At 31.2% G+C, this 24,478-nt stretch overlaps 2 protein-coding genes across 2 annotated transcripts; both read left to right on the top strand.

The window, feature by feature from the left end:
* The first annotated feature begins 7,034 nt into the window (after positions 1-7,034).
* Positions 7,035-10,237, top strand: LOC105138261 (protein NRT1/ PTR FAMILY 4.6-like). Its single transcript, XM_011044308.1, has 5 exons — positions 7,035-7,070; positions 7,173-7,278; positions 7,445-7,662; positions 8,565-9,005; positions 9,097-10,237. Exons 1-5 carry the CDS (start codon positions 7,068-7,070, stop codon positions 10,084-10,086), a joined length of 1,758 nt encoding a protein of 585 aa, XP_011042610.1. The 5' UTR covers positions 7,035-7,067; the 3' UTR covers positions 10,087-10,237.
* A 6,800-nt stretch (positions 10,238-17,037) lies between these two features.
* LOC105138260 (protein NRT1/ PTR FAMILY 4.6-like) lies at positions 17,038-20,389 on the top strand. The gene is made up of 5 exons (XM_011044307.1): positions 17,038-17,241; positions 17,344-17,449; positions 17,598-17,815; positions 18,719-19,159; positions 19,252-20,389. The coding sequence occupies exons 1-5, from the start codon at positions 17,239-17,241 to the stop codon at positions 20,239-20,241; spliced, it is 1,758 nt and encodes a 585-aa protein (XP_011042609.1). The 5' UTR covers positions 17,038-17,238; the 3' UTR covers positions 20,242-20,389.
* The last annotated feature ends 4,089 nt before the right edge of the window (positions 20,390-24,478 follow it).

The raw sequence follows: 24,478 nt of genomic DNA, 5'->3' as shown, positions 1-24,478 counted from the left end.
TAGAGCTGGAAGACAGATTCGGACTTTTTTGTTGTTGCTACAATTTGAACTTGAAAATGGCCTTTTTAGATCTTGGGCTGCATATGAAAGTTGTAGGCCTATGTCTTACCTTTCCATCCATATAAAGTAGACCTAAATCTAAGATCTATAGCTCCAGATATGACCTAATTACTGAATAGTGTTCTGGTTTGGATTGCACCGACATCTCTTTTTTAAGTTTGGTCATCTCTTTGTCCTTTCAATTTCAGTTCTTAAATTCATCAATCAATCCTTTCATTTATGTGATAGGTCTGCATTTAAAATGAATATTTACTATAAATTAAAGGTATCTTATATTATTAGATATATTATTATAAAACATGCTTTAGTTAAGGAGTTATTGATACTTCAAGTGCAAAATGATGATATAAAATCTTGATAAAAATGCACTTTTAAGTACTAATCAATGTCTTCTCCTAAGTGTAAGAGTGTCGAAGTAATAAATAACCCAGCAAGACCGGGGTCGAACCACAGAGAGATTTATTCTATAAATTATAGATGACAATAATACAAAAAACCAATAACAATAACAATAACAATAATAATAATAATAATAATAATAAATAATAATAATAATAATAATAATAATAATAGAAGAAGAAGGGGAAGAAAAAGAAAAAGAAGAAGAAGTTGATGAGAACTTTGAGATGGAAGATTAACGTAGGGATTAAATAATGATAAGAACAAATGTCAAGGTTAGAGGATCCACTAATGGTATGTCAAATAAGTATAGTATAAACTCTTATTACTTAAATGGAAACCATACACAAAGGAGGTTCCAATCAGATTATAAATTGTTGACTTGATTATATTAGTTATCTTATTAGATTAATGCTAATACTTGTAAATCTCATTAGGCATTCATGATTATAACTTATGTTAACAACAAATGAAGTTTCTTGCATAGCTTAGGTGTTGATTATACCACACAGTATGGGCTATGAAAATATCAAACATTTATTGTACCAAGTGTTATACAATATAAATCTAGATTAGACATTTAACAAGCAAAGTATTAAAGAGTGAACAAGATAACAAATGCAAAACATATTAGTATTAAACATTAATGTCCATATTAAGTTTACACTATACTTATTCTTACACCATTAGCGTAACCTTTTCACCTTGACATAATAAACTTAACTAAATATAATGAAAGAAAGAAAAATAAATAAACAAGATAGGTATATAAATAAGATAAAAGTTAACTACGTAAAAGAAAGGAATTGAAAAACATAAACAAGATATTAATGAAAAGAAAACTTAAGCATTACAAAAATACAAAAAGAGAAAGTAAGAGCATGATCTTGATCTAGAGACTAAAATGCCTAAATGCATGGCAAATGCCTCCTTTCATAGGCTAAAATTAAAAACTATTGATTTGATGACTAATTGATGAGTGGGTGGCCAACTCCTGATTTTGTGACAATCCTTATCTTCTCTTATCTGCCCAAAACATCATTGATAATGTTAGAATTGGAACCACTAAAGAACATGAAAGTTGTAGGAAATTGTCTCAGCTTTTCAGAAAAAAATAAAGTTCATTTGGACTTCTAGAACTCCAAATATGGGCCAAACACTGAACAGTGTTCGGGTTGCAAGACAGATTCAAACTTTTTCATTGTTGTTACAATTTGGACTTGAAAATGACATTTTTAAATCTTGGGCTCCCATGAAAGTTGTAGGCCTGTTTCTTACATTTCTATCCATATAAAGTAGACCTAAATCTGATATCTACAACTCCAGATATGACCCAATTACCGAACAGTCTTCTAGTTTGGATTACATCAGTATCTCTTTTCTAAGTTTGTCCATCTTTTTATCTTTTCAATTTCAGTTCTTAAACTCATCATTTAATCCTTTTATTTATATGATAGGCCTGCATTTAAAATGAATATTCATCACAAATTAAAGGTATCTTATATTATTAGATATATTATTATAAAACATGCTTTAGTTAAGAAGTTATTGGTACTTCAAGTGCAAGATGATGATATAAAACATTGATAAAAATACGATTTTAAGTACTAATCAATATCTATAAACTATAAAGATAAATACAATTCATTAAGGAAGGCTCGAGTAAAGAGTCTTTAGATAATCTTTTATTAACTCTTGAGACGCATCTTAGTGGAGACATGCATTGTGCAATTCATGATTTATGGCTCCATTTTCATTAAAAAAAATGATCGACTTAGTCTTGAGAATTTGACTAAAAAAGGTCATGTTTGTTAGTTTTTAATAAAACTAGATGGGAAGTTTATCCTCGACCCATAGAGGGCATTTAAGTCGTTCTTAGACTTAAAACTAAGAGAAGATGTGAGCCACAATCACAACTATGATTTGAGTTTTAGTTTGTAAAAATTTATGTCTTTTATTTTTATTAATAGCATAATATTTTGTTTTGTTATTTCTTATATTTGTTTAAATGTGTTTCAGGATTGTTAGTACTTGTTGTTTCATATGATGTCTTCTATACTCTATCTTCTATCTTAGGATATTGAAGACAATGTCTTGTTTGGTTGGAGAAAAGGGTAGTACTTGATATTAAAAATAAAAAACTAATTTTGTTTTCTATTTCATAAACCATTTGCAAAATTGATGACAAAGTAAGAAGGAATTTTATTGACTCTTGAGACGTATCTTGGTAAATATTTTTCAATGGTTATTTGCAATAATTATAACAAGATCTATCAGAATACTTCTTAAAATATTCAAGTTTACAAACTCTCACATTATTATCGCTTACTTATGCTCATATACTTATTTAACAAATATTCTTAAATCTTTATTTTCACATACGTACTTTAACATATGATTATGGGTTGCACATTGAATTATTACATTATTTATGTTCTTTTGTTAAAAGTAACAACTAAGAAAAAGAGAATATATAAATTGCAAAAAAAGAAGAAGAATGATGATAATAAAAACATAGATAAGTTTGGTTTCGTAGCCTGAATGAGTGTTTTAACACCTAATACCCTAAAGTCAACTGACTTAGAAGCTATTGGCTCAATACTTGTTACATGGGTTGAGGAGAAAAGCTTAAAGGAATTAAACATTACACTATTTATGTTTTAGTATCTGCAACCCGAGTTACTAAACTCGTAGAGGTGTCTCAACACAAAATATCCTAAGACCAACTGGTATGGGAGTTATTAGCCAAAAGCTCATTACATGGATTCAAGATACATTGTGTTTTTAAGTTATATGTATATTAATAAAAAGAAAAGAAAACTGTTAATAATATCCCAACTCAAGAAAGTTAACCTTAAACATTAGAACAAAAATTTTGTTTTCTTCCAAGTAAAGCCCCATAATTATTTGTTGATATATTGAGCATAAAAGGAAGGTTTATTAATATCTTGTTTAAGAGGTATTTAGCATATATATAAATTTAATGAGAGTTTGTTTATCTGGATAGATTAATGGAAGTTCAATGATGAATGCCTTGCTTTATAAAATTTGTAAAAAAAAATTTATTTTAACACTTTGATTACTAAGGACTAGTAATAAGCTGGTTTGGGGGTGTGTTTAGTACTTAAAAGTGTATTTTTATCAAGGTTTTATATCATTATTTTGCACATAAAGTATCAATAACTCCTTAACTAAAACATGTTTTATAATAATAAGTTTGATACTATAAGATACCTTTAATTTATGGTAAATGTTCATCCTAAATATAGACCTATCACATAAGTAAAAGGATTGATTAATGAGTTGAAGTACTAAAATTGAAAGGAAAAAAAGAGGGTGAAGCTTAGAAAAGAGATGATGGTGCAGTCCAAACTAGAACACTGTTCGGTAATTATATTATATTTGAAGCTATAGATCTTGATTTTAAATCAACTTTATATGGATGGAAAGTTAAGATATAGGCTTAAAACTTTCATGTGGAAGGCAAGACTCAATTCTGCTATTTAGAAGTTCAAATCTTATCAACAATGTAGAAGTTCGAATATGTCCTGTAGCCCAGACACTATTCAGTGTTCAACCTATATCTTGAGTTTGAAAAGTCCAAATGAATCAATTTTTTTTCCTATAAAGCTGAGACAATTTCTTAGAAATTTCATTAGTAAGGTTAGTCCAAATTCCAATGTTATTAATGACGTTTTATTTAAACAAAAAAATAAGGATTATCACCAAGTCAAGATGTGGCCATCTACTCAACAATTAGTCATCAAATCAAATGTTCTAAATTTTGGCCTATAAAAGGAGGCATTTGCCATGCATTTAGGCATCTTGGTTTCCAAATTAAGATTATGCTTTTTCTTTTTTTCTTTGTATTTTTGTAATGCTTAAGTTTTGTTTTCATTAATATCTTGTTTATGTCTTTCCTTTACTTAGTTAACTTTGATCTTATTTATGTTCTTATCTTGTTTATTTATGTTTTTCTCTTTCATTATGTTTAATTAAGTTTATTATGTCAATGTAAAACAGTTACACTAATGGTGTAAGTATAAGTATAGTGTAAACTTAACATGGACTTTAATATTTGATACTAACATGTTTTGTATTTGTTATGTTGTTCACTTTTAATACTTTTCTTGTTAAATAGTTAATTTGGATTTGTATTATATAACATTTGGTACAACAAATACTTGAAACTTTCATAGCCCAACCGTATAGTATAATTGACACTTGTACTATAAAAAGAACTTGATTTATTATTAAAATAAGTTATAATCATGAATACTTGATAATATTTACAAGTATTAAAATTATTCGAATAAGATAACTAATGTAATCATGTTAACAACTTATAATCCAATTAAAACCTCCTTTGTATGTAGTTTTCAATTGAGTAATAAAAAGAGTTTATAGTTTACTTGTTTAAAATACCATTAATGGATCTTCTAACTTTGACATTTGTTTTTATCATTGTTTGATCCTCACATTGATCTTCCATCTTAAAGTTCTTATCAACTTCTTCTTTTTTTTCTTCTTCTTTATTACTATTACTATTACTATTACTATTACTACTGCTACTGTTGTTGTTGCTGCTATTGTTGTTATTGTTATTTATAATTTGTATAATTAACCTCCATATGGTTCAATTTTGGTCTTGCCAAATTATTTATTACTTAGACATTCCTGCACTTGAAAAAAAAATTAATCTTTTGGTCATGTCAGAATGTCAATTTTACTATCCATAATAACTTTTTTTTTTTCAAAAACACTAATTCAAATGGTAATAGCCCTTTTAATAATTTACTTTTTTAAAATAAATTAAGAAAGAAACTAAAATTTCACAAGGATAAATTTTAAATCTTAATTAACCTCCTATGAAATATATATATATAATCATTTCACTTAGAACCACCAACGTAGTGTATAAGCTCTTTTCAACTTGCAATCACTTCAATATAGTTAAATATTTGATTGGATTTTATCTCATTATATTTTTGGAGTAGGTTATAACACTATTGTCAATATAAAAGGATAATATTTTTCCCACTCAACAGGTAGTTATTTTCACTTCACAATGTTTTTTAATGACTAATATGACCTAATTGAATGAGTGTTTTAATAACTCAATAATTTTAAATTATGAAATAATTATTGTTTGGTTACTTTTAAAAAAATAAGAAGAGGAAAAAACACTACATAAAAACCTATATTTTAAATATTTTATTTTATCTTTGTTTGGTTCAATTTTTTACTTTAAAATATTCATATATTTTGGATGAACTTGCCAAATAGGGATTGATATCCATGATTATAATGTTTTTATTTTTCAATACATACCTTTAATAGTTAACTCATTACATAATAAAAAAAATACTATAATGTTAGTAATAATGTATGATGTATAGTGTAAGATTTTTGATAATCAAATAATTTAGGATCGTGTGATTTATCGAGTAACTTATAAGATTTGTAATATGTGTTAATTTAATATTAAGTTTGAATGAAAAATATTATGTGACTTATATTTTTGAAAAATAAAATCATGCATAATCTACTTCTTTGTTTAAGGTTTGAACAAAATTGAAGAATAATTCAATAAGAATAAGATCATTGAAGTCTTTATAATAAATGATAACATTAGAATAGCTTAAGCCTAACACCACCTAAATAACTTAGTGGTCTTCAATAATGATAATAATGGGTATTTATGCATAGAGTTTTTTCTGCCCATATATTATTTATTATTTATCAAGTAAAAAATTTGGATATTTATACTATATTCATTAGATTTCATCTATTACATAGATATCCATTATATGACCTTTATTTATTATTTAACAAAACATATAATATATATATATATATATATATATATATATATTTATATTTATATTCATTTAAGTTATTTTAGGTTAATTTCCAACGATTTAGGGTTAAATCTTCATCTCTTACTACCATTACCAGATTATATGATTGTGGGATGTGGGACATCAGAAATGGACTCTGACATTTACCTTCAAATAGTGGCACCGTCCCATTATAACCTTATTTAAGATGTCACTGTTAGGAGCTGTGGGGCACCTGTTTGTTTAGTACTCCTGTATGACCTTGCGTACCAAGAAACTTCAAGTGGCCGACGAGTATACATTGTTAGCTTTCATGCGGGCAATCATTTAGCATCACAGTTCATTCCAAGTTATACATCACATCCACCTTCAGATTTACCAACCAAAACCGGGATACTATCTTCATAAACCGATATTATAAAGTTTGGATCGATAAGAACAAGTTGGACAAAACTTTCATGAGTAAGAGGATTTGATTCTTCAATTCACCTTAGCGCCCCCAATATTTGTTTTCTGATAGGATAAGTGATCCTGAGAAAAGCAAGCCTTCCCTCCCTTTCTTCCTTCTCTTTCATATAGGATGAAAACGTCGACATCAACAACGTAAATGGAAAATGAAGAGTCATTTCCATCGAGTCTAGACCTTTCTCTTGGGTTGGACCACCATTTTCTCAGCCTATAAAAGGACACCATACACCAAAAGTATTTCTCTACCCAAGTGTGAGCCTATATGAAGCTTCTCATAGCTGCAAAAATTTGAAAATAGAGATGGTAAGATTTCGTATAACTCTACTACTCTACTCTCTTCCTTTTCGTATTAGCTTCCCTGCTCAGTTCACCATGGTTATTAATTCCTTTTACCCATTGTTGTAGGACGAAGCACACATGTTGAATACTTGTGAAGGTTACGTAGACTGGAGGAACAGACCTGCCGTGAGAGGTCGGCATGGTGGAATACTTGCTGCCTCCTTTGTCTTGGGTATTCACTCAATTAACTCATGCTTCCTTTTGTTACTGTAACTATTTGAGAAACTTCAGTGAACTAATAAAAACTCCACTTACAGTCTGCACTTATAGATGAATAACCAGTAATCTTTATATATATATATATATATATATATGATCTCATGTATTGAAAATCGCAGTTGTGGAGGTTCTGGAGAATCTAGCATTCCTGGCCAATGCAAGCAACCTTGTTCTTTACCTCTCCAAGTTCATGCATTTTTCCCCATCCAGCTCGGCCACCGTTGTTACCAATTTCATGGGCACAGCCTTTCTCCTTGCTCTACTTGGTGGCTTTCTAGCAGATGCTTTTTTTACATCCTATTATATCTATTTGATCAGTGCTTCGATAGAATCTCTGGTAAGATTCTTAAACTAGTTTTAGCTGTTTATATTTGTATTGAATTTCCTTGCATAGTTTAAATTTTCAATAGAAACTAGCTAGTTTCTGCCATCCATTATGCAATATAAATGTTATCAACGGATACCATATTAACAGTCAACATTTTGGCTGCCAATGAGTGGCTTCGCAAGTAGGGAACTGGTTGAGAGAGCATCTATCAATTTGCCTGTCATTTCCCTTTCAAGAGTACCATTTTGTGGAGGGTCAGCCAAAAGAATATCTCCTGAGTTTTTCAACGATAGGCTATAAAACGACCTGACCATGCCCAAACATGTGCCACCGCCAATCGTGTTGCTTCAATGTTGTTGACTGTATAGATGGTACTGGAACAAACCTATGCCCTCCTGGATAATTAATGTCCTGACCAACCAATGAAAAAATGTCCATGTTTCTTAGAAGAACTTGATACTGCCGACTGTAAGGACACAAGAAAGCTAGAATCGTCCAATCCTGCACCTAAAACTGCAAGGAAAAATGGCCACTTGTACCCTAGTAAAGTCTGATTGATTTCTAGAACAAAAACGAACACTTCGGAAATCACAATAAGTGACAGTTTGACGCACGCATGTAATATTTTGTGTGATAATCTGATTGTTAGAAAAGGAAAGACGTAATCAATGATCCTAACAATCTCTTCTTCAATATAGTAAATTGTAAGACCTCGTGAAAATAAGCCCCCAATCTCCTCAACTTCAGCCTACAAGTTGTTCAAATTCGTTGTCACAGCAACAAACATAGCCAGCCTGCAGACAACCTTTTCGTAGCCTTGCTATTTTTTCTTATCAATCCTCACTCGTGAGTGCTTTTAAAGATTTCCACAACAATTTGAGATCTTGAACTAACTATGATCTGCGGAACAGGGTCTGTTAGTGCTTGCAATTCAAGCTCGTGTAACCTCGTTGAAACCACCACCATGCTTGTCAGTGAGCACCGTTATCTCATGCGAGCAAGTTGATGGCAGGAAAGCATTGATGTTGTTCGCAGGCCTCTACCTGGTAGCACTTGGTGTTGGAGGGATAAAGGGTTCGCTTCCCCCACATGGCGCTGAGCAGTTTGATGAGAATACTCTTCGAGGAAGGAAGCAGAGATCTGCATTCTTTAACTACTATGTATTCTGCCTCTCCTGTGGAGCTTTGATTGCAGTGACTCTGGTGGTCTGGGTTGAGGACAACCAAGGATGGCAGTGGGGATTTGGGGTTTCCACTGCAACAATACTTCTCTCCATCCCGATCTTCCTCATCGGCTCCCCAGTTTATAGGACCAAAGTTCCTGTAGGAAGTCCCGTCACAACTATATTCAAGGTAAAAATCCAGAGAGAACACTGTATAAAACCCTTTCATGCTGCAAAATAAGAGCTAGGCAACTTAACCTTTTTCCCCTCTCTCCCCGTAGGTTCTCGCTGCAGCGGTTTACAACACCTGCAAATTCAGGGATTCTAGCAATTCTGCCATTGGAATGGACACAAGCAGGACATCCTATACCACAGAAACCAGTAAGGGAGAAGATAGAAATACAAAACGAAAGGAACTAAGTCAAACTCCAACAGAAAGCCTCAGGTTTGTTAACAGAGCAGTCAAGAACAAGACAGTCAATCCAATGCTAGAATGTACAGCTGAGCAGGTGGAAGAAGTTAAGATAGTGCTAAGAATCCTCCCCATTTTCATGTCTACTATTATGCTAAACTGTTGCCTGGCTCAGCTTTCCACATTTTCTGTCCAGCAAGCATCAACCATGAATACCAATCTTGGCTCCTTAAAAGTCCCACCAGCATCTCTTCCTGTTTTCCCTGTTATATTCATCATGATCCTGGCACCAATCTATAACCACATCATCATTCCATTTGCGAGGAAAGTGACAAAATCCGAAGTGGGGATAACTCATTTGCAAAGAATAGGGACAGGGCTGCTCCTATCCGTCGTGGCAATGGCGGTGGCAGCCCTGGTGGAAATGAAGCGAAAGAGAGTAGCAGCCAATTCTGGATTAGTAAATTCAACAAAACCTCTACCCATCACATTCCTTTGGATCGCACTGCAGTACTTGTTCCTGGGATCAGCTGATCTTTTCACATTAGCGGGCATGATGGAATTCTTCTTCACAGAGGCCCCAAAAAGCATGAGATCTTTGGCCACATCTCTATCATGGGCCTCACTAGCCATGGGATACTACCTCAGTTCGGTGCTTGTATCTCTGATCAACACAATCACAAGGAGGTGCCGAGACACGCCATGGCTCTTTGGTAGCAACTTGAACAAGTATCGCCTGGAGAGGTTTTACTGGTTGATGTGCATACTAAGTGGATTAAACTTGTGTCATTATCTCTTCTGGGCAAGCCGCTACAAGTACAAGTCCGTGAGAAAATCCCTTTCTCAGCCTAACAATTAGTAATACAATCAATTAGTTAATATTATGAATTAGACTTTCCATTCTTGTCAGCTATTTTAGGGAGACGAGAGAGAGAGAGTAATGGTGTTTAATCCTGAAATTCTATTACTATATATTAATTATTTAGTAATTTATCTCCTTTTGCAAACCACATTTGTCTCCATATCCTACTTATACTGCTTGAAAATCCTCAATCGATCGAAAATCAAAGTGCAAACCCAATATTAAGAAGATGACATTCTAAACTTTGAAGATTTACCTTCATTTTCAGTAAACAGTCATCGTGGTGATTTGATAAAGTGGAACCTCTTAAGTACCTATTAAGTAATGTTATGTTTTACTTTGAAATCAAATACACGAGATGTTTTTTCTTAAGAAAAGAAAAAATGTGTTTTGCTTTTAAAACTTAATGAAGTAGCCCATGCTTTTAATTAAAGTCAAAGAAGTTTATTGTGAAATCTATTATTTTCTTAAATAAAATACATTTAAAAAATAAAAACATAACACTTTTGATTGCCAAATTAATATTGCTTTGCTAATGCTATTTTCATCTTACAACACAATATTAAATAGCAATCAAAGCAAACCACAACATAACAATATTAAAGATGCCAACTTTAATTCGGCAACAGAATAATGGTTTAGAATTCGGAATATAAAACTTAGAGTTTTTTATTTGTAAAATCTACCTTTTCTATTCTTTTCAATTTAAAAAATGCCATTTATTTACCTAATTATTCTTGTTAAAGTATAATATAAATTATATATTGGGACTTCTTAATAATGGTTTAAGTTATGGGGTTAAAATAGTTATTTAACATGGTATCAGAACTTTGATAATTAAGTGGTTATAAATTTCAATCTCATTATTATAACCTAATTTTGGATTCACTCAAACTTTCTCAAATGTTATTTTATTTTATTATTCATAACAAAAAAATATAATAATAAAAAAAAAAGTTTAAAATATATTTTCTCGAGTCAACTGCATCTTTCGATCAAAATCGAGTCCACTAGGTCAATACGGGTTAAATGATGTCGACTAGGATAAAAAATGAGTTTCGGGCCATTTCGGGTCAAAACTGTCATTTTAGTCAAAACCGAGTCCACCGGGTCAATACGGGTCTCACCATGTCGACCGCAATGAAAAATGTGTTTCGGGCCGTTTTGGGTCAAAACCATCATTTTCGGTCAAAACCGAGTCCACCGGGTCAATACGGGTCCCACCATGTCGACCGTGATGAAAAATGAGTTTCGGGCCGTTTCGGGTCAAAACCGTCATTTTAGTCAAAATCGAATCCACTGGGTCAATACGAGTCCCACCATGTCGACCGGGATGAAAAATGAGTTTCGGGCCGTTTCGGGTCAAAATCGTCATTTTCGGTCAAAATTGATTCCACCGGATCAATACGGGTCCCACCATGTCGACCGGGATGAAAAATGAGTTTCAGGCCGTTTCGGGTCAAAACCATCCTTTTCAGTCAAAACCAAGTCCACCGGGTCAATACGGGTCCTACCATGTCGACCGCGATGAAAAATGAGTTTCAGGCTATTTTTGGTCAAAACTGTTATTTTTTGTCAAAAAACCCGGTCCACCGAGTTGATACCCGTATAAAGATTTTTTTGTAATTAAAATTGATTTTTAGCGGTTGAAAAAGCTTTTTATAATACTGATTTGAATTTTTAATTTTACCCCTATAAATAAATATTATTATTATATATAATAAAAAAAAATACAATTTTGTCACAGTATGCGGAGGATTTCTGCCGATGGTAGGTAGTGCAGTTGTACATTGAAAATTTTGCACAATCCCGTGATTACCTGTACAATCTATGATTCGTTGTTCCCTATCATTGGCTATAAATAGCCAATGAAACCAAGACACCAAAGGGGGAAAAAAGGAGAAGAAAACAAGAGAATTCTGAATTCGAGATAGTTATTTATATTACTATTTGTGTTACTATTTGTCAGTGTTCATTTATTTTCTACTTTTTCTTCATGCGATTAAGATATTGATTTTAAAAAAAAATAATTTACAAAATATCAAAAATATCCCAACCGTTAGATCTAATAGTATTTAAATCTAAGCGTTTGATTTTTTAGTATACAATAGGCTTTACCATACCGGATTAAAACCCAAATCCATCTCAGCCTTTAAAATAATCTTCTCTTTGATCCTGTTGCGCCACGTCATCAGGTGTACCAAACACTCAGTACACCGCGACACACCAGATCATAACCTAGCCCATCCTGACCGTCTGATTAACTTGCAGATCAAGCCAATTACAGCCGCACGATCTGTTCATCCACGATACAACGGCTCCCAGGCTTCAGATGCACCGGTGCACCATACGCTCGTTCACACCATATCAAAGCTCAGAGCCCCTCTCTCCTCTCGCCGGCGATTCTCTCTCTCTCCTCCGATCTTCCATTTCCGGCCATTATAAGCGGCCAAACCACCACAGAAAGGTGCATCACCTCCTCTGAAGCAAAAATCTGGCCGTTTTACACGTTTTCACCGCCGAATCTGGTCGGAAAAAGGCCCCGACAGTCATCGACCAACCGAGCTTCAAGTCGTCGATTCTCCCTCATCAGCCATCAATGGTCGTCGAGACCACCAGCATCTGAATTCTCGTCCTCAGATCTACCAGAATCAACCATCCGTTGGCTAGAATCTCACCGAAAAATTTCGCCACCACCAACAGTAGCCGCGTGTGAGCAACACGCGCCGCCAGTGGCATTTTCATAAATTTCAGAGAAATCCGAGGGTTTTTCAGTCTTTTACCTATATAGTGCCACTCAGGTTATTTTTATGATTTTTTTATGGTATTTTTGATATTTTTGTATATAAATACTTGTAAATTTTTTGCATGTAAAAAAATAAAAAATAAAATTAAAATAAATAACGACTCGGGTCCAACACCCATTTTATCATGTTACTGTTCATGGGTCAAAACCTGATTCTCAAGAATGGATATACCCATTTCTCAACGATATCAAAATAATTTTTGTTTTATAAAATAAATATTATTTGTCGACATGTCGCTTTTATTTTTTTTTTTTAAAAGACCGATGTCAAAAATTTAAATATCAAATATGGATTATGTCCATTATTATTTCTTTTGGTAAATCAGATGTAACTCTCCTTTTTAGGGACAAACGTCGACATTTTAGATAAAGTCTCCTAGTTTTAAGGACTGATGCCATTTTTAATGTGTCTCCTATTTTTAGGGACCGACGTTAACCATCTTAAAAAATTTGCAAATAAGCTCAAAATATAATGACATTTGAATCAAATAAAAAAACCTCATTTTTAACATGTCTCCTATTTTTAGGGACCGACGTTAACCATCTTAAAAAATTTGCAAATAAGCTCAAAATATAATGACATTTGAATCAAATAAAAAAACCTCATTTTTAACATGTCTCCTATTTTTAGGGACCGACGTTAACCATCTTAAAAAATTTGCAAATAAACTCAAAATATAATAGCATTTTAATCAAATAAAAAACACACAAGTAAGGGTAACCTTTATCTGAAAGGATGTTTTAAGGGTGGTGTCTACCTTCCCTTAATCATAACTAACCCAGTACCTAAATCTCTAGGACCAGTGTCTAATTTTGAATTTCTAGTTCCCTCAAATTATTAGATGGCGACTCCAATAAAAATCTTTATTCCCCTCAATCAAGAAAAAAATAATTATTCTTTTTGTTAAAACAAACAAAAAAGAGTGGAGCCGTCGCCCGACGTCGTGAAAAATAATTATTCTTTTTGTTAAAACAAACAAAAAAGAGTGGAGTCGTCGCCCGACATCGTGTAGCGACAATCATCATTCTTATTTATTTGATAAAAATTAAGTAGAGGATGGTATAAACATGTGCAAGTTTCAAGACTAAAGAGTTTTTATTTATGATATTTTGTTAGAAAATAATATAAATCATATCTTAAAACCTCATCTAATAGCTTAAACTATTGAGTTGAGATGGTTTTTTGACAGTTCTAACCATCAATCACAAAAAAATTTAATTAATTTATTTGCATTTTAGATATTTCATATGAATAATTTAAAGATTTACAAAAGGTTAATTGGAATTAAAAATTGTTTAATTAGAAAATAAAGTGTTTTGAAAAACATGATATCATATTAAACTTAATGGAGTCTTAACTAAGATTTTTATTCATAACATTCACCTTATATTTTTAATGTGGAATCTTATTTACCTCTGAGATGAATACCCTCGTTATTAACTACTTATATGTTATGTCTAAAGGGAAAAAGATATAGCTATCAAGGTTTTGTTGTATTTTATTTTTTTAATATAAAAATAATTATGTAGTTAAGAATAATTTAGATATTCAATATAAATAAAAATAAAAATTTGTACTAATAGATGTTTAGGGTGTGCTAATTGCCACTCCCTATAAATAAACAATAGGTTTGGAATGTCAATTTTACTATCCTTAATAACTCTTTTTTGTTTTTTTCAAAAACACTAATTCAAATGGTAATACCCCTTTTAATAATTTATTTTCACACTATCTCTTTTCAACTTGCAATCACTTCAATATAGTTAAATATTTGATTGGAATTTATCTCATTATATTTTTAGAATAGCTTATAAAATTATTGTCAATGTAAAAGGATAATGTTTTTTGCCACTTAATAAGTAGTTATTTTCACTTCATAATGTTTTAATAAGTAGTTATTTTCACTTCATAATGTTTTTTAATGAATAATTATATGACCTTATTGAATGAGTGTTTTAATAACTAATAACTTAAGTTATGAAATAATTATTTTTTGTGTTACTTTTAGAAAAATAAGAAGAGGAAAAAACACTACATAAAAAACCTATATTTTGAAAAGTTTATTTTATCTTTTTTTGGTTCAATTTTTTACTTTAAAATATTTATATATTTTGGATGAAGTTGCCAAGTAGGGATTGAAATCCTTGATTATAATATTTTTATTTTTTAATACATGCCTTCAATAGTTAACGCATTACATAATAAAAAAAATACTACAATGTTGGTAATAATGTATGATTTATAGTGTATGGTTTTTAATACTTAAATAATTTAGGATCGTGATTTATAAGTAACTTATAAGATTTGTAATATGTGTTAATTTAATATTAAATTTGTGTGAAAAATATTATGTGACTTATATTTTTGAAAAATAAAATCATGCATAATCTACCTTTTTGTTTAAGATTTGAACAAAATTGAAGAATAATTCAATAAGAATAAGATAATTGAAGTCTTTATACTAAATAATAACATTAGAATAGCTTAGATGCGGATAACACCACCTAAATAACTTAGTGGTTTTAAATAGGGATAATAATGAGTATTTATGAATAGAGTTTTTTCTAACCATATATTATCCATTATCGAGTAAAAGATGTGGATATTCATACTAGATATCCATTATATAACTTTTATTTTTTATTCAACAATATATATATATATATATATATCCAGAGTTAAGTTAGATAATATTTAGATTTTCAAAAAAACTACTTATATATATAAAAAAATCTTATTCATTTAAATTATTTTAGGTTAATATCCAAAGATTTAGGGTTAAATCTTCATCTCTTACTACCATTACCAAATTATATGATTGTGGGAAGGGGGACATCAGAAATGGACTCTGACTTTTACCTTCAAATAGTGGCACTGTCCCACTATAACCTCATTTAAGATTTACCAACCAAAACCAGGATACTACCATTACCTGTTTGTTTAGTCCTGTATGCCCTTGCGTACTAGGAAACTTCATGTATGGCCGACGACGAGTGTACCATGTTTGCTTTCATGCGCAGTAGCGGAGTCAGGATTAAGGAGAAATTATTCTCTTAATTTTTTCAAAAAAATATTTTAATATTAAAATTTTAATATAATAATTTAACAAACTTTTTTTTTTTTAAGAATTATTGTTCCTACGTACCTCTTTTTCTTCTATAATTTTTTTTTAGTTCTAAATCATTAATTTATTAAATATGTAATCTTTTATGCTTTGTACTTAATATTTTAATATTTTAGGTGAGTTTTCTTCTTTTTTATTTATTTCATTATTTAATTTTAGTTTTATTCCTTAATAATATGATAATTTATAGATTTATTAAATTAATATGTGTATGTATAATATTATATGTATATAAATATGAATTAAAATGAGTTTTGGTGAATTAATAAGTATTTTGTTATGAATTTCATATGAAAAATAATGGTGATTAATGTACTAGTAATTAAAAATAAAGTACTAAACAACTAAAAGAATTAGGAATACAATAAAAAAATTAAATAAATATATTAATATTTATATTTAACACAGTAGTGTAAAACAATAAATTAGCAAAGAATTGTTGTCAATAATTTTACTAATCCCTAAAAAATTTAAAAATAGATAAAAAAAAGTTTCATTATATATATTGAGAAAGAATATTTTTAATGAAATTAATAATGAAGTTATTATTAAGTAATTTTAAAATATAAAAACTTAAAAAATAAGTTATAATGTAAGTTTTTTTCATTTTAAAAATATTTTTAAATTAATTTTACTTGACATGAGTTAATATATAAATTTTAAATTGATTTTTTTATATATAACACATATATGTATAATATAGGATATCAAGTATTTATAATTTGTCTCTTTATTTAAATGTTTTTGTCTCCACTACTGTTCATGCGGGCAATCATCTAGCATGACCGTTCATTCCAAGTTATTCATCATATCCACCTTTAGATTTACTAACCAAAACCAGGATACCATCTTCATAAACTAATATTATAAAGTTTGGATCGATAAGAATAAGTTGGACAAAACTTACATGGGTAAGAGGATTTGATTCTTCAATTCACTTTAGCACCCCTAATATTTGTTTTAGGGTAGGATAAGTGATCCTGAGAAAAGCAAGCCTTCCCTCCCTTTCTTCCTTCTCTTCCATATAGGATGAAAACGTCGACATCAACAACGTAAATGGAAAATGAAGAATCATTTCCATCGAGCCTAGACCTTTCTCCTTGGGTTGGACCACCATTTTCTCAGCCTATAAAAGGACACCATACACCAGAAGTATTTCTCTAGCCAAGGGTGATCCTATATAAAGCTTCTCATAGCTGCAAAAATTTGAAAATAGAGATGGTAAGATTTCGTATAACTCTACTACTCTACTCTCTTCCTTTTCGTATTAGCTTCCCTGCTCAGTTCACCATGGTTATTAATTCCTTTTACCCATTGTTGTAGGACGAAGCACACATGTTGAATACTTGTGAAGGTTACGTAGACTGGAGGAACAGACCTGCCGTGAGAGGTCGGCATGGTGGAATACTTGCTGCCTCCTTTGTCTTGGGTAGTCACTCAATTAACTCATGCTTCTTTTTGTTACTGTAACTATTTGAGAAACTTCAGTGAACTAATAAAAACTCGACTTACAGTCTGCACTTATACATGAATAACCAGTAATATATATATAAAATCTCATGTATTGAAAATTGCAGTTGTGGAGGTTCTGGAGAATCTAGCATTCCTGGCCAATGCAAGCAACCTTGTTCTTTACCTCTCCAAGTTCATGCATTTTTCCCCATCCAGCTCGGCCAACGTTGTCACCAATTTCATGGGCACAGCCTTTCTCCTTGCTCTACTTGGTGGCTTTCTAGCAGATGCTTTTTTTACCACCTATTACATCTATGTGATCAGTGCTTCAATAGAATCTCTGGTAAGATTCTTAAACAAGTTTTAGCGGTTTATATTTGTATTGAATTTCCTTGCATAGTTTCATTTTTCAATAGAAACTAGCTAGTTTCTGCCATCCATTATGCAACATAAATGTTATCAACGGATACCATATTAACAGCCAACATTTTGGCTGCCAATGAGTGGCGTCGCAAGTAGGGAACTGGTTGAGAGAGCATCTATCAATTTGCCTGTCATTTCCCTTTCAAGAGTACCATTTTGTGGAGGGTCAGCCAAAAGAATATCTCCTGATTTTTTCAAGGATAGGCTATAAAACGACCTGACCATGCCCAAACATGTGCCACCGCCAATCGTGTTGCTTCAATGTTGTTGACTTTATCGATGGTACCGGAACAAATCTATGCCCTACTGGATAATTAATGTCCTGACCCACCGATGAAAAAATGTCCATGTTTCTTTGAAGAACTTGATACTGCCGACTGTAAGGACACAAGAAAGCTAGAATCGTCCAATCCTGCACCTAAAACTACAAGGAAAAATGGCAACTTGTACCCTAGTAAAGTCTGATTGATTTCTAGAACAGAAACGAACACTTCGGAAATGACAATAAGTGACAGTTTGACGCACGCATGTAATATTTTGTGTGATAATCTGATTGTTAGAAAAGGAAAGACGTAATCAATGATCCTAACAATCTCTTCTTCAATATAGTAAATTGCAAGACCTCGTGAAAATAAGCCCTCAATCTCCTCAACTTCAGCCTACATGTTGTTCAAATTCTGTGTCACAGCAACAAACATAGCCAGACTGCAGACAATCTTTTCGTAGCCTTGCTATTATTTTCTTATCAATCCTCACTCGTGAGTGCTTTTAAAGATTTCCACAACAATTTGAGATCTTTAACTAACTATGATCTGAGGAACAGGGTCTGTTAGTGCTTGCAATTCAAGCTCGTGTAACCTCGTTGAAACCACCACCATGCTTGTCAGTGAGCACCGTTATCTCATGCGAGCAAGTTGATGGCAGGAAAGCATTGATGTTGTTCGCAGGCCTCTACCTGGTGGCACTTGGTGTTGGAGGGATAAAGGGTTCACTTCCCCCACATGGCGCTGAGCAGTTTGATGAGAATACTATTCGAGGAAGGAAGCAGAGATCTGCATTCTTTAACTACTATGTATTCTGCCTCTCCTGTGGAGCTTTGATTGCAGTGACTCTAGTGGTATGGGTTGAGGACAACAAAGGATGGCAGTGGGGATTTGGGGTTTCCACTGCAACAATACTTCTCTCCATCCCGATCTTCCTTATCGGCTCCCCAGTTTATAGGACCAAAGTTCCTGTAGGAAGTCCCGTCACAACTATATTCAAGGTAAAAATCCAGAGAGAACACGGTATAAAACCCTTTCATGCTGCAAAATAAGAGCTAGGCAATCTTAACCTTTTTCCCCTTTCTCCCCGTAGGTTCTCGCTGCAGCGGTTTACAACACCTGCAAATTCAGGGATTCTAGCAATTCTGCCATCGGAATGGACACAAGCAGGACATCCTATACCACAGAAACCAGTGAGGGAGAAGATAGAAATACAAAACGAAAGGAACTAAGTCAAACTCCAACAGAAAGCCTCAAGTTTGTTAACAGAGCAATCAAGAACAAGAAAGTCAATCCAATGCTAGAATGTACAGCTGAGCAGGTGGAAGAAGTTAAGATAGTGCTAAGAATCCTCCCCATCTTCATGTCTACTATAATGCTAAACTGTTGCCTGGCTCAGCTTTCCACATTTTCTGTCCAGCAAGCATCAACCATGAATACCAATCTTGGCTCCTTAAAAGTCCCACCAGCATCTCTTCCTGTTTTCCCTGTTATATTCATCATGATCCTGGCACCAATCTATAACCACATCATCATTCCATTTGCGAGGAAAGTGACAAAATCCGAAGTGGGGATAACTCATTTGCAAAGAATAGGGACAGGGCTGCTCCTATCCGTCGTGGCAATGGCGGTGGCAGCCCTGGTGGAAATGAAGCGAAAGAGAGTAGCAGCCAATTCTGGATTTGTAAATTCAACAAAACCTCTACCCATCACATTCCTTTGGATTGCACTGCAGTACTTGTTCCTGGGATCAGCTGATCTTTTCACATTAGCGGGCATGATGGAATTCTTCTTCACGGAGGCCCCAAAAAGCATGAGATCTTTGGCCACATCTCTATCATGGGCCTCACTAGCCATGGGATACTACCTCAGTTCGGTGCTTGTATCTCTGATCAACACAATCACAAGGAGGTGCCGAGACACGCCATGGCTCTTTGGTAGCAACTTGAACAAGTATCGCCTGGAGAGGTTTTACTGGTTGATGTGCATACTAAGTGGATTAAACTTGTGTCATTATCTCTTCTGGGCAAGCCGCTACAAGTACAAGTCCGTGAGAAAATCCCTTTCTCAGCCTAACAATTAGCAATACAATTAATTAGTTAATATTATGAATTAGACTTTCCATTCTTGTCAGCTGTTTTAGGGAGACGAGAGAGAGAGAGTAATGGTGTTTAATCCTGAAATTCTATTACTATATATTAATTAATTAGTAATTTATATCCTTTTGCAAACCACATTTGTCTCCATATCCTACTTATACTGCTTGAAAATCCTCAATCGATCGAAAATTAAAGTGCAAACCCAAAATTAAAAAGATGACATTCTAAACTCTGAAGATTTACCTTCATTTTCAGTAAACAGTCATCGTGGTGATTTAATAAAGTGGAACCTCTTAAGTACCCATTAAGTATTGTTGTGCTTCTAAAATATAGCTGCTTTTTACCCATATTCGGACGACTAAAAAGTAATGTTATGTTTTACTTTGAAATCAAATGCACGACATTCTTTTTTCTTAAGAAAAGAAAAAAAATGTGTTTTGCTTTTAAAACTTAATGAAGTAGCCCATGCTTTTAATTAAAATCAAAGAAGTTTATTGTGAAGTCTACTATTTTCTTAAATAAAATACATTTAAAAAAAATAACACTTTTGATTGCCAAATACTGCTTTGCTAATGCTATTTTCATCTTACAACACCGTATTAAATAGCAATCAAAGCAAACCACAATATAACAATATTAAACAAATTCTAATCAACGTTAGTGATACCAAATTTAATTTGGCAATGGAATAATGGTTTAGGATTGGGAATATATAACTTAGGGTTTTTTATTTGTAAAATCTATCTTTTCTATTTTTTTCAATTTAAAAAATACCATTTATTTACCTAATTATTCTTATTAAAATATAATATAAATCATATATTAGGATTTCTCAATAACAATTTAAGTTATGGAATTAAGATAGTTGTTTAACATGGTATTAGAGTTTTGATGACCAAATGGTTATGAGTTTAAATCTCATCATCCTTATTTATTTGATAAACATTAAACATAAAGCAGTATGAACATGTATAAATTTTAAAATTAAAGGGCTTTCACTTGAAAGGTTTTATTGAAAAATAATACAAAATTGTTAATTAATTTATTTAAGTTATTGAGTTGAGATGTTTTTTTAAACTCTAACCATCAATTATAAAAATTGTTAATTAATTTATTTGCATTTCATATATTTCAGATGAATAATTTAAAGATTAACAAAAGATTAATTGGAATTAATAATTGATTAATTAAAAAATAAAAGGTTTTGAAAAACATGTTATCATATTAAAGTTAATGGAGTCTTATCTAAGATTTTTATTCATAACATTTACCTTATATTTTTGTGTTATATATAGATTTTGTTTTGAAATAGGACTCCTTTGGACAAAAAAATCATTAGGAAATGTTGTAAAATATTAATAATTTTTGTAGGAGATTGTATTTTAATTTCATAATATTAAAATATAAATACTAGAATATCTAAGATACAATAATGAGGTTTCATTTTTCTTAGTGAGTTTTCAAGATTTTTTTAATTATAGATATTATTAAATACAAGTAATAAGAATTAAAAATTAAAAAACTATTATTTATTATAATTTGGTATATCATATTACTTTTTACAAACGACTACTAAAATTAAAATTGACTCCTTTAAACAAAACCATTAAAAAAATCATATATGGCTATACTTTTAATTTATATTCACCTCATATATAATTAAAATTAAAATATTATAAATTATATCAAAATTAAAAAATTATTAAAATATTATAAATATTCTTGGTTAATGGCTTTGTTTATCTTTGACTCCTTTGAATGAAAGGATTTATATTTTTGTCACAAATTATAATAATATTGAAAAAGACTCCTTACTCAAAAATAGCATAAAATGTATATTTAAGTGTCTATATTCTTTAATATTTATTTTTATATAATTAAAACATAATCTCTTTAAAATAATGGATCAAGTCAGATATTTTTGTATCATTTACACTATCTATTCTGCGTTTCTTCCTTTTATTCCCTCTAATAAGATCAAACTACAATTATAAATTAAATTCTAAGTGGAGATAGATAGCACCCTTATAAAATAAAAAACAAATATAAGGACACTAAGATATCAAACCTTAAGTAAGTATATTCATTCCAACAAGAACCACACATCTAAGAGAGACCAGGTGAATCAGAAAGAGGAATTGCAAGTAATTCAAAGGGTATTGGAATTAAAACAAAAGGAGAACAACGTAGTAAAAAAAAACATGTAAATACAGAAAGAAAATAAAGTTGTAAATACTAAAGGAAAGATAACTTGAATTGAATTGAAGGAAGAAAATTTCAACCGTAAAGTTTATTATCATTTCCAACCATCAAATGACCTATTTATATCAAGATATTATTTTAATTACATTTAAGTATGTAATTCTAATTTTATTAAGCAATCTGCAAGGTCTCTTAAATTCTAATATAACTACACTCTTTATTTTAAATATGATTGAGCCTTTAGGTCGTTTATATGAATTCAAACCCTAAATTATTTTTTTTATTGGTTGTTTGTGACTTTTAATTATCTAGTAACATGATCAAAAAATTGATGTCTTCTTTCAAGTGTAGGAATGTCAAAATAATAAATAACCTGGCAAGACTGAGGTCAAACCACAAGAAGGTTAATTGTATAAATTATAAGAAATAATTATAAACAACAACAATAGTAATAACAACAACAACAACAATACTAATAGTAGTAGTAGTAGTAATAGTAGTAATAATAATAAAGAAAAAGAAGTTGATGAGAATATGAGATAGAAGACCAATGTAAGGGTTAAACAATAATAACAACAAATGTCAAGGTTAGAGGATCCACTAATGGCATGTCAAACAAGTATAGTATAAACTCTTATTATTCAATTGGAAACGATACACAAAGGAGGTTCCAATCAGATTATGAATTGTTAACATAATTACATTAGTTATCTTATTCGATTAACGCTAATACTTGTAAATATTGTCAAGAATTCATGATTATAAGTTATGTTAACAACAAATCAAGTTTCTTTCATAGCTCAAGGTTATGAGAGTGCCAAGAATTTGTTGTATCAAGTGTTATACAACATAAATCTAGATTAGTCATTTAACAAGCAAAGTATTAAAGAGTGAACAAGATAATAAATACAAAACATGTTAGTATCAAACATTAAAGTCCATATAAAGTTTACACTATACTTATTCTTACACCATTAGTGTAACTTTTTCACCTTGACATAATAAACTTAGCTAAACATAATGAAAGAAAGAAAAATAAATAAATAAAATAAGAACATCAATAAGATAAAAGTTAACAAAGTGAAGGAAAAGAATTGAAAGGCATAAACTTGATATTAATGAAAGCAAAACTTAAGCATTACAAAAATACAAAGAGAGAAAGTAAGAGCATGATCATGATCTGGAAACCAAGATGCCTAAATGCATGGCAAATGCCTCTTTTTATAGGAAAAAATTAGGAACTATTGATTTGATGACTAATTGATGAGTGGGTGGTCAACTCTTAACTTGGTGATAATCTTTATCTTCTCTTATCTGCCCAAAATATCATTGATATCGTCAGAACTGGAACTATTTGAAAACATAAAAGTTGTAGGAAATTGTCTCAACTTTCCAAGAAAAACAATAGATGTCATTGGGACTTTTAGAACTCTAGATATGGGGTTAAACATTGAACAGTGCTTGGGCTATAGGACAGATTCAAACTTCTTTGTTGTTGCTATAATTTGGTCTTGAAAATGACCTTTTTAAATCTTGGGCTATGAAAATTATAGGCCTATGTGTTACTTTTCCATCCCTATAAAGTAAACCTAAATTCGAGATCTGTAACTCTAGATATGACCTAATTACCAAACAGTGTTTCGGTTTGGACTACACTAACATCTTTTTTTTAAGTTTGGCCATATCTTTGTCCTTTCAATTTCAGTTATTAAACTCATCAATCAATCCTTTCATTTATATTATAGGCCTACATTTAAAATGAATATTTACCACAAATTAAAGGTATCTTATATTATTAGATATGTTATTATAAAACATGTTTATGTTTTAGTTAAGGAGTTATTGATACTTCAAGTGCAAAATGATGATATAAAACCTTAATAAAAATGCACTTTTAAGTACTAATCACACTCCCCAGCCAGCTTATTACTATTCCATAGTAATCAAAGTGTTAAAATAGAAAAAAAAAATAGAAACTCCACAAAGCAAGGTATTCATCATTGAACTTCCATTAATCTA

This window comes from Populus euphratica, unplaced genomic scaffold (genome assembly GCF_000495115.2).
Source record: "Populus euphratica unplaced genomic scaffold, PopEup_1.0 scaffold77.1, whole genome shotgun sequence".
Taxonomy (NCBI): domain Eukaryota; kingdom Viridiplantae; phylum Streptophyta; class Magnoliopsida; order Malpighiales; family Salicaceae; genus Populus; species Populus euphratica.
Note: the sequence above shows the minus strand (reverse complement) of the source record. Positions and strands in the feature narration are given on the sequence as shown.